Source organism: Opisthocomus hoazin, chromosome 29, assembly GCF_030867145.1.
Source record: "Opisthocomus hoazin isolate bOpiHoa1 chromosome 29, bOpiHoa1.hap1, whole genome shotgun sequence".
Taxonomy (NCBI): domain Eukaryota; kingdom Metazoa; phylum Chordata; class Aves; order Opisthocomiformes; family Opisthocomidae; genus Opisthocomus; species Opisthocomus hoazin.
The window spans coordinates 7,588,214-7,604,184 of record NC_134442.1 but is presented as its reverse complement, the minus strand read 5'-3'; the positions used below and the strand labels follow the sequence as shown (position 1 = coordinate 7,604,184).

At 50.5% G+C, this 15,971-nt stretch overlaps 1 protein-coding gene across 1 annotated transcript; it reads left to right on the top strand.

The window, feature by feature from the left end:
- The first annotated feature begins 11,336 nt into the window (after nt 1-11,336).
- LOC142364826 (olfactory receptor 14J1-like) lies at nt 11,337-12,539 on the top strand. The gene has a single exon (XM_075444949.1). It carries the CDS (start codon nt 11,337-11,339, stop codon nt 12,537-12,539), a length of 1,203 nt encoding a protein of 400 aa, XP_075301064.1.
- The last annotated feature ends 3,432 nt before the right edge of the window (nt 12,540-15,971 follow it).

The following is a 15,971-nucleotide window of genomic DNA, read 5'->3' as shown; positions in this document are numbered from 1 at the left end:
TGCCTGCAAGGGGGGGGAATGGCCACCCCTGCTCATCCTTGCTGTCTCAAGCAGGAGGAACAGAAGAGGCACAGGGCACAAAGAGGTTTCTGGGGGATCATGAGAGGCAAACTGGAACTTTATTCCAGCCTATCGGTTCCTATGAGGATGTCCTAGCGAATACAGATGTCATCTCTTCACCATGGTGCGTGGTGGGAGGACAAAAGACAATGGGAGGAAGGGAAAAGGGGAGAGGTTTTGCTGGGAGAGAAGGACAACATTTTTCCCTAGGAGTTCAGCCAAGTGCTGGAACAGGTCACCCAGAGACGCCGGGCAATCTCTGTCCTTGGGGCTTTTGAAATTTGCGCTGAATCAAACGTTGAACCACTTGGTCAAACTTTGTTTCTCACAGGATGAACTGCAGATTCCTGTGGTCCTCTGGTCTCCCCATGTCCTCTGGGATGGGTGCCAATCCCAGCCCCGCACCCCAGGTACTTTGGGGCCCCTAGAAAGGGCACTGCCTATTTATGGTCAGATAACTGACGCACAATATTATTACATTTATATTTTAAAAAACTCTGCAAGCACATTTTGATCAGCAGAATCATCGGAGTATTTTTCGGAAATGACGGTGTTCTCCCACCATGACACAACGGGAATTTCCAGCAAGTGTGCTAGGCGCAGGAGAATAAATATTGACCTTTCTGTGCTCTTGTATTACCAATACACGGTCTAATATTTCATCTCCCTTATCATTTAGGAGTTTCTACCTCTCATGATTCAATGGCAATGCATAAGGATATCTTCAGCACACTATGTGGAATTATGCCCTTCTCATTACACTCAGGTTTCCTCCTTCACTTGGTATTCGGTCATTCAGATACCTCTCCACTACATGGTCTCTGCTTTGAGCTTCAAGCAGTTAGGAACCTGCCCCATCATTGAGAAGGATAACTCTTTAGTCAACACCTCACTGATTTTATATATCTCCTTTCTTGTCAGTTTGTCTAAAGCTGTTTTTTTATGGAAATGCCTTGTGAAAGGTTCACCACATGAGATGCTGCCTGGACTTTGCATGCAGCTGAGGAGAGAGTTTTAAAGTTTATTAAATTGCATAATGTTTCACTTTTGTTTGTTGGTAAGGAAGAGAACCCTTTCTGTGCCTGTGTGCAGCTCGGTTCTCTAAGGAAAGCAGGTGGGAGCTGGTGCAAAGGAGCTGTACCAGGCAGCTGCAGAGCTCAGTGGAGAAGTCTGATGTGAGGAGAAGTGATGCAAGTGCCAGGAGGCTGATGAGGGAACTGGTGGGCTTGGGGAGGTGAGGAGCAAGGTTGTCCATAGACACCCCAAGGGACTGCTTTTCCTGCCTTGCCTTGTCTCCTTAGGAGACAGCCTGGATCAATATCCGTTGGAGTGTGCTGCTATCCCTTCTTCGATAGGCTGAAAAACTATAAAAAATACTCTTAAAACGTTAACCTCTTTTTTTATTAACTACTCACTCAACTCTTCCCCTTCACCTACCTCCTTGAAACAGCTCCAATTAGCAATATAAGGCATTAAGAGCTGAAAAATCAAGGAGAAGAGAAAGGCACATGAAGGCTTTCTGCATTGTAATGAGCCCCAGGGTGCATTTGGTGCTGAGTCCATGAACCTGAGATACTGAGAGAAGGTTGCACAAACCTTTCCAGAAGTCAAAATGTGAAGTTAGTCCCAAAGTACCTTCAAGAATTAATGGGTCCCACTGAGGGCCACTACCGACACAGACTCCTGAGAGAAGATAATCAGACGCCATGGTTCCAAGCAGGCAAAGGTAAAGTGTGAGCAAATCTGATGCTGAGAAAACTGTGAGGTTTTTGGATGAAGGAGGATGGTCAAGCCCTGACCCCCATCTCCAGGAAAGGGAGATCCAGTCCCTCACTGGTACCTCAGAGTATTTCCTGGGGTTGTGGGGAGTGTGATGGCAAGTGAAGGACGATGGTATGGCACCTCCTGGCCTCTCCAGGGTTCATGCAAGGAGGAATTGAGCCTCCATTGCCTTGAGGATCCTTTGTCTCTTCTTAGGCCTTGGTTGCAGAGAAACCTGCCTTACTCAAGGAGACAAAGACCTTGGTTCTGTCATGGTCTTTCAGCCTTTCCAGCGCCCTTGGCCATGTCCACCACAGGCAGTTCTACAACGTCCCATGCCTGTACCTGTTTCCCTGCAGGCTGCAGACACCCAGTGTACTTCCTTAGCTTGCTCTCGTGCCAGTATGTCCCTACATGTACTGGTGTCTCTCCATCCTCACCAGAGGTTCCTTGAAAAACTAAGCCATGGGCAGATCCAGGCTCCCTCCAAGTGACTTTTTGTACCACAGCACTGCACTCAGAATGACATATCTTTATGCTCAGATCCACTCTGGACTTCCAAAGCTGCACTTTCTGATGGTTGCCCTTTCTCAACCTGTTTCCAACTACCCAAAAAAAAGTGCCATCATCTCGGAGAGAAATTTTCAAGGTCTCCTGAGCACCTACTATTCTTCTCTCAGCCTGCTCTTCACCAGGCTAAAGAAGCCCAGGTCTCTCAGCCTCTCCACACACGACCCCTAACCCTATGACGGACGAATTTCTCTGGCCACACAACAGTTCCTCCACATTCCTCCAAAATGGGGAGCCCCACACTGAGACACACTGCTCCAGATGTGGCCACACCGCTGCTGAGTCAAGACAGACAAGAACTGCCTTTGTCTGGGTGGCCACAGTCCTCCCAGTGCAGCCCAATATGCTCATGGCCATATTTCTGATTAGCACCACTGGCTCCTACGGTATCCCTGGTAATGCCCAAAGCCTCCTCCTTGAGGTTGCTCCTCAGCCAGTTATGTCTGAGCCTGCCTTGATGGACGGGTGTTGTCTATTAAGCCTGGCAGAGAGCAAAGTCCCACACAGCTGCTTGCTCACTCATGACATCATACGATACGGAATACCCCTCTGGTCACTTGGGGTCATTTTTCACAGCCATGTCCCCTATCAGCTTCTGGGGCACCCCCAGGCTACTTGATCATAGGGTAGCATTAGAAGGCACAAAGCCTTGATGCTGTGCAAGGACTGCTCAGATGTAACTGAAACATCGATGTGTTACCATGTGTCTCTTGAGTCCCTGGAGCCATCGCAGTGACGAGGGAGAGAACCCTGCCTGGCTGTGGGCTGGGGATGTTACGAGGTGATGGGATCTAGAACGATATTTGTGGGGCAGTTTCTTCTCTCTGCTTGTTCACTTTTTAGAGCAGGGCGGCAATAAATAGAGCGGCAGACGCTCGCTGTTACCCCTGCCCTCTTCACCAGGGGAAAGGATAATGGAGGAACAGCAAGAGGGCCTTACAAACTGGAAAATAAACCAGCTTTAATAATAATGCCAATAATAATGGGAAAAATGCAGAAATAAACAAAATAATATTGACTTTCCCTGAGTTGTGTGCAATGGGGGCTGACGTTATGAGAACAGCTGCCAGGCAGACACTACCAAGTCACGGTCTGGACTCAGCAGTAGATGGGATATAGATTCAGGACTGCGTGGATCGGAATCTGGATCAGGATAACAGACAGGACAACAAGCAGGCTCCTCTTCAGAAGGTGGCCATGGACAAAGACCAAAAGACCCTCACGATCCCCCACCTTCAAACCGAGTATGACTTGTGTAGTATGGAGTATCACGTTGGTCAATATTGGGTCACCTGTTCTGTCCTCCTCTCCCTGCAAGTACCACCCTTTACGACCTCTCAATCGTGGAACATAAGAGGTTTATCAACGAACTTGGCGGCTATAGAAATAATTATAAACATGGACATTTTCTGCATTCCTTTCCTACTGTTAGCTCAGTAAAACTATAAACATTAGGTGTTATCAGCTCTGGAGTGGACTCTGTCTGAAAAATATGCAGCCAACTTCAGAAGAAGGCAGTTACGTAGAAGAACTTGGCTGAAAGAAGATTCAGTGAAAGAGAATTGGTTCTGTTTTAACCAAAACGAGGACAGACAGAGAGTTACCCGAAATACCCGTGGTGAGTTAAATTTGGCAAACTATCAGGTGCTCACCAAGCCACTATCTCACTATGAAGGTGAAAAAAATTCGGGGCAGTTTAAAGGCAGTTTAATGTGGGGTGAGGAGCAGGATTACAGAAAAAAGCAAAAGCAAAGGCCACACACAGAAGGAAAGCAAAACCAAAGGAGTTTTTCTCTCTTCTTCTCATCAGCAGACAATGTCCAGCCACCTCTTGAAAGCAAGGATTCAAGACATGTAGAAGCTGCTTTGGAAGACAAATCACTGAATAAAAAATGTCATCTCCTCCCATAACTCCTTTCCATCAGTTTTCATGCTCAGCATGATGTCGCATGGAATATCCCATTGTTTAATTCAGGTAAGCTGTCCCATCTGAGTCCCATCCCAGCCACTGGCCCACCCTGAGCCAGCAACCATGGGAGGGTTTGGACAGACAGCGTTCATGCGATGTGAGCACTGCTCAGTAATAGCCAAGACACTGACGCGTGATCAACATCGTTCCAACCAGGAATCCAAACCACAGCAGCATGTGGGCTGCTCTAGGGAAAGTGAGCTCCATCCCAGCCAGACCCTGTACAATGGTGTTCAGGGGTCTCTTCTAGCTTGCATTATTCTATGCTTCAATGATTTTATTTTGAGAGCTCTTTGAAGACAGAACAGACAGATGAAGAAGAAAAAGACGAGAGGCAGAAGCAGTGATAGAAAATGAAGAAGTATAAATACAGCAGTTCCTCTGTGGATCATATCTCCACTCCAAAGGTTGACAGGAAATTTATTACATAAAATTGATGAAACACGCTTAATTTTATCTGCTCAAGTACTGGGCCCCAAGGAGGGTGATTGTTGGGTACAGTAGCATGTGGTCAATATTGTCTCGGGAGCTCATAATCCAGTAGCAAGCCAATGGCTGTGAACGGGTCTGTGAGGTCACTTCTGCCTCTGGAGGTCATTGGCCAACAGCAGGCACATGGCTGAGAAAGGGACTGTGAGGTCACTTCTCTCTGAAGTTGCTGGTAGGTCAGCCCTTGGCTCAAGGTGGGGATATGTGCTTTTAAGGTCCCCTCTGCCGGTGTCTGTGACAGGCCAGCAGCAGGCACCTGGCTGGCACATGGACTGGGAGATCCCTTCTGCCGAGGGACCCAGGCTCACTGCAGGAAGGCGGCTGATAGTTCGGGTGTCCTGTCTCTTCTGCCTGAGCTCATGATGGGACAGCAGCAAGCACTCATCTTGGGCATGTCTATCCGAGAAGCTGAAAGGCTGGCAGCGCTGGGAGATGATAGGGAGGCTACTTCTCGGTGGTCAGGAAAAAGGCCAAAAGAAGGCCTGGTGGGTTGGGATGCTTCCTAGAAGGGTGGTTTCTGAGACGATGGAGCTTTCCTTGAAGGAAGGAAACATCAGGAGAGACAAACAGCTACCAGACAGTGCAGCTTGGCAGGTGAAATCTAGACATGAGGAGGAAGGAATGTGACTCAAGTGGTAGTGCTGTGGTACAAGAAGTCACCCAGAAGGAGGATGAGATCAGTCCATTTCTTTGTGATTCAAGGAACAGAGCGAGAGGGTAGATAGACACCTGTGGCTGGATGGAAATGTCAGGGTGAGAGCAAGGTGAGGAAGCGAGATGGGTGTCTGCAACCTGCAGGGAAACACAAGCAGCTGTGGGACAGCATAGGACAAGCTCTGGTGGAGATGACAAAGGGCCCTTGCAAAGTTGGCACTTGCCAAGAGAACCCAAGGCTTTGTCCCCTTGGCTATTGCAGGTGTTTCTGCCGCCAAGGCCTGTGAGGAGACCTGTTGTCCTAAGGCACTGGGGGGGGTGCTCATTGCCTCCTTGCACAGCCCCAGGAAGGCAGGGAACTGTCACCCCATTGGCCTTCCCTCAGCATCACCCACCCCACCTCCCACTGCCCCAGCAAGAGCCCTGAGCAAGGCCTGAGGGACAGGATCTGCCTTGCCAGGGGCTGGGGCTCAGCCCTTGGCCTTTCTGCTTCACCAGACACACCCAGGGTGTTCTCAGCATCTGAGCTGCCTGCACCTTCCCTTTGCTGCCTGCCATCATGGCCTCCAGTTCTCTGCTCTAACGAGCCCCTGGGGAGGCTTTGCTGGTAATGGTCCTCAGTGGGACTCAGCAATGCTTCAGGGTACTCAGGATGTTTTCCTCCTCATTTTCAATTGTGGAAAGGTTTGTGAAATCTCCTCTCAGTACCCAAGCTTCAAGGACTCAGCTCAGACACTCCATGGGGCTCATTACAGTGAAGAAAGCCCTAACAAACTATGCCTCTTCTTGTAGTTTTCTTCTAGTCTGATACAGTTTATTAGAGAGGTTTCCTAATATATTTATGGAGAAAGATTTCAAAAAGCTTCTAAGAAAAACGTCTTTTCATTTTAAAGAGGTGTAGTTTATCATCTTGGAGTTTCGATAAGTGGTGACAGCAGCATTCTCTGACTAATATTAATGCAGGGTCTCTCCTCAGGAGGTCTGGCTTGGTTGCAGAAGCTGTTTCTTGAGGTCTGACACAGTGTGGACAACTTTGCTTCACGCCTCCCCAACCCCAGCATTTCTCTCCTTGGGGCCACTTGGGACTTGCATCCCTTTTCCTTACATCAGCCTTCTCCAAGGAGCTCTGCAGCTGCCTGTTACAGCTCCTTTGCCCCTGTTCCCTCCTGCTTTCCTTGGAGAACTGGCTGCACACAGGCACAGAGGGATACTTTCCCTTTTTGAACAAACAAAATAATACTGAGAAATCCAAAATTTTGCATAAAACACCCTCCTCCACTCTATGCCAAGTACAAGCTGCCACCAGAGACTTTCACCTCCTCAAAACACAATCACGCATGAAATGTTTTACACAGAAAGACAATTATAAAATAAACACACTTAAAGAGTTGGGTAAAGGCAGAATTAGGCCAACTACTTAAATATGGGCAAGCTTTTAACTCCCCGAAGTTCAAATCAGCAATTGGATTGTGGAGAGATGTCTGAGTTATCAAAGAGCAAGGGGAAGGGAAATCTAGCGGGCAATCACAAGTGTATATATGCAGATGTGCTGCTGGAAAGGTGACTTCAGCCATGGTCAAAGTAGTTTGGACTGGTGGAAATATGTGACAGATGATGGACATTAAATGCACAGCCTAATAGAGAGCTCTGACAATGCAAATGTTGTGGAAGGTGAACAGGTCTCCTCTTGCTATTAATGCACATCCTGGAACCTTCTCTTTTTGATCTCATCGGAAAACACCTATATTTTATCAAAAGATTTCAACTGTTTAAGCTGATGAAGTCGTACTTATACTTTCAAACATGTGTAAAAATTTCTCAGGTTTTCAGGCAGTGCTCCGCTGTCTGACCATAAGCATGGAGTGCTCCGTCCCGAGGACGCGGTGTCTCTGCAGTCTCTGCCTGAGACAGTCAGCTGAGCAGATACGGCTGAGCAGTGCTTGCACAGCATCAAGGCTTTGTGGCTTCTGATGTTGCCCTATGAGCAAGTAGACTGGGGGTGCCCCAGAAGCTGGGAAGGGACGTAGCTGGGACAGCTGTCCCCAGGTGACCAGAGGGGTATTCCATACCTTTTGATGTCATGAGTCAGCAAGCGGCTGCATGGGACTTAGCTCTCTACCAAGGTTAAACCACAACATCCATCCATCGTGGCAGGCTCAGACATGACTGGTTGAGGAGCAACCTCAAGGAGGAGGCTTTGGACATTACACAGGATGCCATAGCAGCCAGTGGTGCTAAACAGGGAGGAGTGTGGCCACCAAGACAAGGGCCGTTCTTGTCCATCTTGGCTCCGCGCTGCTGTGGCCACTTCTGGACTAGTGTGTCCCAGTGTGGGGCTCTGCATTCTGGAGGAATGGGAAGAAACTGTGACATGGCCAGAGAAAGTCTGCCGAGATAGGCTTAGGGATCATGTGCGGAGACGTTGTCTCAAAAATGGGATTGTTTCCCCGGTGTGCAGTACATCAATTTAGACGCAGAGCAGAGGTATTGTCTTTATCGCATGTTTGCGCAGATACCGGTGCTGGGTGACAAATCCACAAAGCTAGCACACTGCTTAGCAGAGTCACAATGACTATATACTCTTACAAAACCAAAGGAATTACTTGTCACATTCTGACTGGTTCATTGCGTTACATGCTTATCTTAGAAGTATACTCCTTCCTTACTAAACTGTGCACGCTCTTACTCTGGGGGGGTGCAGACTTTTTGGTTCTGAATTGAGTCGGTGGTCACGATCTCCCCCTGCCGCTATTACCTTTTTCCTAGTCACCCTCGATCTTTGTTAAATTCATGCTTCTTCAGCAGTCATCCAGCTTTTGGCGCCTTCTGGGCTGGCTGTTCCCCTTTTATCTGTCTGTTAGCTCCTCTTCAAGGGCATTATTGTTGGCAAGGCATGCACTGTCTATACAAAGTAGTCAGGCCTAAAATTGAACAGTGTCACTAGGACCTAAACATTATTATACCCTAAATATTTCTGCCGGATATCAGAAAGGCTGAGAGACCTGAGCTTCATTAACCTGGTGATGTGGAGGCCGAGGGAAGAATAGTAGGACGTCAAGACAACTTCAAAGTCTCTTTCTGAGATGATAGAATTGTTTCTTTGGGTAGTGTGAAACAACATGAGAAAGGACAGCCATCAGAAACTGCAGCCTAAGAGGTCCAGAGTGGACCTAAGGATAAAGAGATGTCACTCTGATGATAGTGCTCTTGTGCAAAAAAGTCACCGAGAGGGAGTCTGGATCAGCCTATGGCTTTGTGTTTCAAGGACCATCTGGTGAGAATGGAGAGACATCAGTACAGGTAGTGACATACTAGGGTGAGAACAAGGGGCACTGGGTGTCTGCAGCCTGCAGGGCAACAGGCACAGGCATGGGACAGCATAGAGTGGCCTGTGGTGGAGATGGCCAAGGGCGCTGGCAAGGCTGAGAGGCAATGACAGAACCCAGGTCTTTGTCTCCCTGACTAAGGCAGGTTTCTCTGCAACCCAGGCCTAGGAGGAGATAAATCGTGCTTGTGGCAACAGGACCTCATTGCCTCCTTGCACCCACGCTGGGGAGGCCAGGGGATGTCACACCATTTGACTTCACTTGTCATGGACTCCCCACAACCCCAGGAAGAGCCCTGAGTCACAAGTGAGGGACAGGATCTCCCTTCCCTAGAGATGGGTGTCAAGGCTTGGCCAGCAATTATATTCAAAAAAACCCAGCAGTTTTCTCAGCATCAGAGGTGCCTGTGCTTTGCCTTTAACAACCTGTGATCACGGCCTCCAGTTATCTGCTCTGAAGAGTCTGTGTCAGTAGTGGCCCTCAGTGAGATCCATTAATACTTGAGGGTACTTTGGGATTCATTTCTCACGTGGACTTCTGGAAGCGAAGGCACTTCTGGTGGCGACAGGAGAAATGCCACTGCTGAAGCTAAGTGTCTCTCCCAGCTGAGAGAGCAGCTGAGAGAGCAAACAGCAGTGATTCCTTCAGCTTGTTTCACAGCAAGTTGTCCTGGAGACCAAAAGACACCTCGAGGGAGCCCAGAGTGGGTAAAGAAAGTGCTGCCATGGGGGCAGGTCCTCTTCTGCTGAGCTGGGCTGGGCTCCTGGGATGGAGGGAGCTCAAGGCAAGTGGGCAGCACTGCAGAGAGACAGCTCTTGCCCAGGAGCAGCTCCTCTGCAAAGCCCAGCAGGGCTGAGGGCTCTGCCTGAAGGCAGCAAAGGGAGAGGAGCGAGGCAGAGAGAGGTTAAAGGCAGTGTGGGGTGGGAGGATGCTGAGAGGTCTCTGACAGAGAAAGTTTCACAGTCCGTAACATGGTAAGTCTCTGGCTGTAGGACAAAGCAGGTGCCATTCCTGGAGGGATCTCCTAAAGCTGCTGCATCCCACAGTTTACAGGGTCTGTCAGGATGTCTCCCCCAGTATCTCTGTTTTAGAGCAGAAGATTGTGTTCCAGAGCAGGGCTTCCCTGCTGTCCTGTCAGGGGGACAGGGCATGACGGCTGCCTTCTGCTGGCGATGACAACAGGGATTGTGCAGCCAGAGGTGCCCAGGGCTGTCCCTCAGAGCAGAATCCCTTCACTTCAGGGGTCTTTGTGCTGCCTTCCAGGGTCAGCCCTCAGGCTGCCCAGGAGCTCCCCATGCCACTTCAGGGAGAAGCTGTGGGTGGAAGGAGTGACCTCGACAGGGCAGGGTCCTTCTGCCTGTCGAGAGGGTGTTGTGTGGGTCAGGGCTGCTCCCAGATCTGGATTAGCACTAGGAAACTGCCGAGGGAGTGTTTCAAGAGGAAGTTCAGGGTAGGATCTACTATAAGGATCAAGAATTTTTCCAACTTCGTGTTTTCAGTTTCCTACCCTGAGGGCAGGGGACAGGAGGAGGGGTGGGGGGGGGAGGAAAGAGATGTAGAAAAGGACCTTTCGGGCTTGAGGAAGTCACTGAGACACCTCAGCTGTATCTTTGAGTAATCAGTACGTCTGCTAGGATTCTCATAAAGTGCCTTCAGTCACTCCTCTTCCTACGGACAGCAGCATCATCACCTTTTCTGGACTCATCAGTGTATTCTACACTTTTGAGCCTCCAAATAGGAACATGCAGGCAACCAGTGCCCTGCAAACAGACAGACTTCCATAGGGCCAGAGTGAGTGCACAGAGGTTGGGACAGGGAAACATCTCCCAGGAGGAAAATCTCCAGGCAGCAGGGATGCGACCAGGGAATGAGAGGAAATGAAAAGCAGCAATGTGTCGGGAAGAGGATTTCAGAAATCTCCATACGAACTCCTCCTGTGCAGAGCCCTTCCTCTGAGCAAGACCCCTTGCCTCCTCTCCCACCCACCAAAGCCTCTGTCCTTGGGGCTGTGGGGTCCAAGGCATGAGCCACCTCCTGTGAAGCCAGAGCTCCAGCAGACTTTTGGTGCAGCTCTCCACCCCTCTGGCCATTTTTCTGTCCAGAGCACAGGGGCTGTGAGCAGATGTCTGGCAACGCTTGTGTGTGGGAGGTGGCGTGCGACCGCTCTTCAAATCAGAAAGGTGCAAGCCCACCTCTGCTGGGCACAAGACGAGGGACAGACCAGCTCCCCTCACTCTGCACTAAGCCGCAGGCAATCCTCTTGCCTTGCAGGACTCGCTCTGTTCTCCCCAACTGCTGCAGAAATGCTGTGCGTTTCTGAGATCCAAGCACCAAACAGAGATGAGATAAAGGGAGTCATAAAGAAACCTCAAATCTATCCAACTGCCTTCTGCTACCCCAGATTTCTTACTGCTGGGAGTGCAGAGGCGGACAAGCCCTGCTGCATCAGGAGCAGTTGCATGTGACAAGGCTGAACACCAGGACTGACCCCTGTCTTCACCCTTCCCATGAACCCACCACTGCAGAGCAGGGCTGGCTCCTTGGGAGGCAGTGTGCAGAGGTCCTGCTTCTCATGGAACATTGAGACAGCACAAACATGGGTCCAAGCCACAGAGCCAAAGGAAGGTCTTGTAGGACAGGAAAAACTCTCAGTGTGTGTATGCGTACCAGGGAGAGTGTTATACTGGGAAATGGCTTTGATTTTTTCTCAGAAAAGTCTATTCCAACTTGCTGTTTTTACTCCTCAGACAGTGCTCCATGCTCAGGGGAAGCAAATGCTCAACAGCAGCTTCATCACACAGTTCCTCCTCCTGGCATTTGCAGACACACGGGAGCTGCAGCTCTTGCACTTCTGGCTCTTCCTGGCCATCTACCTGGCTGCCCTCCTCAGCAATTGCCTCATCATCACCGCCATAGCCTGCAACCACCGCCTCCACACTCCCATGTACTTCTTCCTCCTCAACCTCTCCATCTTTGACCTGGCCTCCATCTCTACCACTGTCCCCAAAGCAATGTCAGATTCCCTCTGGGATACCAGGGCCATCTGCTATGCAGGATGTGCTGCCCAGGTCTTTTTCTTTCTCTTCTTGATGACAGCAGAGTATTCTCTCCTCACCATCATGGCCTACGACCGCTACGTTGCCATCTGCAGACCCCTGCACTATGGGACCCTCCTGGGCAGCAGAGCTTGTGTCCACATGGCAGCAGCTGCCTGGGGCAGTGCTTTGCTCAATTCTCTCCTGCACACTGCCAGTACTTTTTCCATACCCCTCTGCAAGGGCAATGCTGTGGGACACTTCTTCTGTGAAATCCCCCAGATCCTCAAGCTCTCCTGCTCACACTCCTACCTCAGGGAAGTTGGGCTTCTTGGGGTTAGTCTTTCTTTAGCTTTTGGGTGTTTTGTTTTCATTGTGCTGTCCTATGTGCAGATCTTCAGGGCTGTGTTGAGGATCCCCTCTGAGCAGGGACGGCACAAAGCCTTTTCCACGTGCCTCCCTCACCTGGCTGTGGTCTCCCTGTTTATCAGCACTGGTATGTTTGCATACCTGAAGACCCCCTCCTTCTCTTCCCCATCCCTGGATGTGGTGGTGGCTGTTCTGTACTCAGTAGTTCCTCCAGCAGTGAACCCCCTCATCTACAGCATGAGGAACCAGGAGCTCAAAGATGCCCTGAAGAAGCTCATTCAATCAGCAGTCTTTCAGCAGCAGTAAGCTCCTCATGTCTCTTCCCAAGTCATTTCCAATGTTTACCGAGACCTCCTGTGCCTTGGGCATTTGATCTGTGACAATTCCATTTCTCCAGGAATGTCTGCATCCCCTCCACTTCTCCAAAGACGTGAACTTAACCTTTCTGACCCAAAGGCTTTAGCACATGTATCTGGCACGACGGTAGAGGTTGCCTCCCATGTCACATCTCTGTAATTAAAGGGGATTTCCTCAGTGGCAGTTTCTGCAGGTTGGGTTCTTCTTCCAAAGCTGACATCAGGAACAGACTGAGGAAACTGCTACCACGAGGCCTTGCTGCTGAGCAGGGCTTCTTTGTGGGGTGAGGTGTATATAGGGTGATGCATTGGGTAATGAGACTTGGGCTGAGCTTTCACTTGTTGCTGCCCAGTGCTCCTGGAGATGGTGACAAGCAGCCGGGATCTGCCTGGGACAGTCCCCCTCTGGCTGCCATGCAGCGCAGCCTGATCGCTCTGCAGAGGCGAGTCATGAGCTTGGGGCCCTGCAGCAAGCATGGAAAGGGGGTAGAATCATCTGGTCAGGCCAGCACAGACACCATCTCCTGGGGAAAGGCTCACTAGAGGCATGGATGCTCCCGGAGAAGAGAAAGGAAACAGTCTCTTCTTGGGACTCTGCCTGTCTTGGGGCAGGCTGCTCTGTCACCAGGGCAGCAGGAGCAGCCAAAGGAGTCCCAGGGCCAGGAACCTTGTGCTGGGGAGAGGGTCTGGCACAGAGGGGCTGCCTGCATGGACACATAAGGAACTCTCAGAGACAACAAGAGGGGAAACAGGGAGACACTGACCTGTGTCTCCTCATGCCACCAGCCCTAGGGCTGATGGGGGAGGCTGACCCCACTCTCTGAGCTCCAAGAGCTGCATTGTCCGTCAGAGAGGCTTGGGCTGTGGGGTGAGTGCTCAGAGCTCTGCAGCACCGTGTGGAGGGGACTGCTATGGGTCCAGGGCAGCCTGGGATGCTGGGCTGTGCTGTGCTGGGGAGAGGGCAGAGGAGTTGGAGACATCTGAGGAGGGGCTGGCCTAGGCTGAAAAGTGCCCAGAAAGTGCAGAAGTTAGATGAGCTGTGTGACCATGCCAAGTGAGGACACACTCCATTGGGTTTGTGGTACAGAGCCAGGACTGACAGAAGGGATCTGAGACATGCAAGCAGAGGACAGAGGGGTTGGTCTGCACACTTGGTGACATGGACAGACCAGGAAGGTGACCCAGGGCGTCACCCCCCAGCCTCTCTCACTGGTCATTTCCAGCAGTGGCTGCTCAGCCGAGGTTTCTGGGTGAGTTTCGCTGTAAGGTCATCTCCACCTTCCTGCTGAGCTCAGTGCCTGTATCCAGGGAAAGTCCAGCCCTGCATGGCTGCTCTCCTGGCCCAGACCCTGTCAGACCCTGGAGCAGGGCTGGCTGTGAAGCCCCACATGTGGCATGGCCATTCCAGGAGCGTGGAGAGGCTGCCTAAGAAGGCGGCCATGGGGTGACAAAGTGTGAAGGACTGCTGTGGGCATCATGTCATAGGCACCATTCCGCACTCAAAAACCCTCTCCCTAAATGTGGCTACACAGTGGGGCCGAGGGACAATACAAGAGGCAGCAGGGCTGGGATGTTGCAAGACAGGGTGCAGCCATGAAGCAGCTCCCAAAAGCAGACATCAAGGGCAAGTACAGACAAGCAATATCTGTACTTAGCCTGCACTGGTCAGGTATGACTTTGGGAGAAGCAAACCTCACCTGGAGTTGGTGGCTGCAAGTGAAGTCAAGAGCAAAGAGAAGAACTGCAATTGCTGTGTAAGAGACCAAGGCTGAAAAAGGGGAATGCAGGGCTGCTTTTGAGTGGGGAGAGGAAGCTAAAATAGCAGACAATAATGGGGCTGAGGGGTTCCATGCCTTCTTTGCCTGAGTCTTCCTGATAAGGTCTCTCAGGCCTTAGTGTTCAAGGAGGGGTTCAAGAGGACGAGAAGACATATTGGCAGGACCCTCATGAAATGCCAGAAAGACGAATGCCAGTTTCTGCCCCTGCACGGGACTCACCCTGGAAATTACACAGACTGGGGGCTGCCTGCCTGGGATCAGCCCCGTGGGAAAGGTCTTGGTGGTCAGGGATCTGGTCGGGAGGCAGCCGTGTGCCCTGGCAGCAAGGGGGGGCTTCAGCTTCCTGGGCTCTACGATCAGGAGCATGGCCAGGAGATCAAGGGAAGGGATTCTCTGAAATACTCAATCCAGGTTTCAGACTCCCAATTCAGGAACGATACTGGCAAGATGGAGTAGGTTTATTAAAGTTCGCTCAGGACAGCCAGGGCCTGGAGCACTTTGCCTGTGAGGAGACTGAGAGAGATGGGCTTGCTGAGCCTCGAGGAGAGAAGGCTGAGGGGGACCTCATCCCAGCCTGCCAGCAGCTACGAGAAGGTCATGGAGAAAACACAGTCCATCTCTTCTCCACTGTGCATAGCAGGAGGACAACAAATAATGGGAGGAAGATGAAAGAGGTTCAACAGGAGAGAAGGACAAATTGTCCCCAGGAGCTCAGCCAAGTGCTGGAACAGGTCACCCAGAGAGGTTGGGCAGTCTCTGTCCATGGGGCTGTGTAAGCCAAAACAGACAGGATGCAGAAACAACCACAAAATCACGGGTGAAATGTAAAGAGTAGATTTATTTTCTCTACATCGCAAACCAGGGGATCTCTGATACAGTCCCTGGGTAGAGGCACAGAAGCCAAGCAGGAATGCAGAAACCACAGAGCTAGGTCCTTACTAGAGAAAGAGTGCCAGCTACTGAACCTGCTGCTTTTGCCTGGATTTATCAGGGATTTGCTCAGACAGAGCTTTCCACTGTGCCTTGATCCTTCCCGCAGCAAGGCAGGAATCTCGAGCATGTTCGACACATTACCTTGGAGTCTGTTGCAGGCCTGTGTATCTAAAGGCAGATGTTCTACTTGTCAAGCACACAAGACTAAACAGTGATATGTGTGTTTTGCGACACCCAGCTGCAAGTCACTTGAGCGTGTTCACAATCCTCTTCGCCAACCTTCCACGATTATCCCACATGCAGCGTGTGACAATCCAACAGCACACGCCATCGCTCCTGCCTTGAAATGCTATTGTGACAGATGGAGCACAAAGTCACGGGCTAAGTGAACTCAATGGACATTACGGAGGGATGGCCCATAACGTAAGGAACGACATCTCTGTGTGCAAATGAAAAGACAGCAAAAGTGGTGGTAATTTATAGGAAAGTGTGGGATCTGAGCATGAGGTAGGTGGTAGAAAATAAGGGGTAGGTACTGTCCCGGTTTCAGCTGGGACAGAGTTAATTTTGATCTGAGCAGCTGCTGTTTTGTATTTAGTATGAGAAGAAAGTTGGTACCACTGAAGTTTATGGCTGTTTCTAGGAAACTAAGGTCTTTTTCTGGTTTCTTT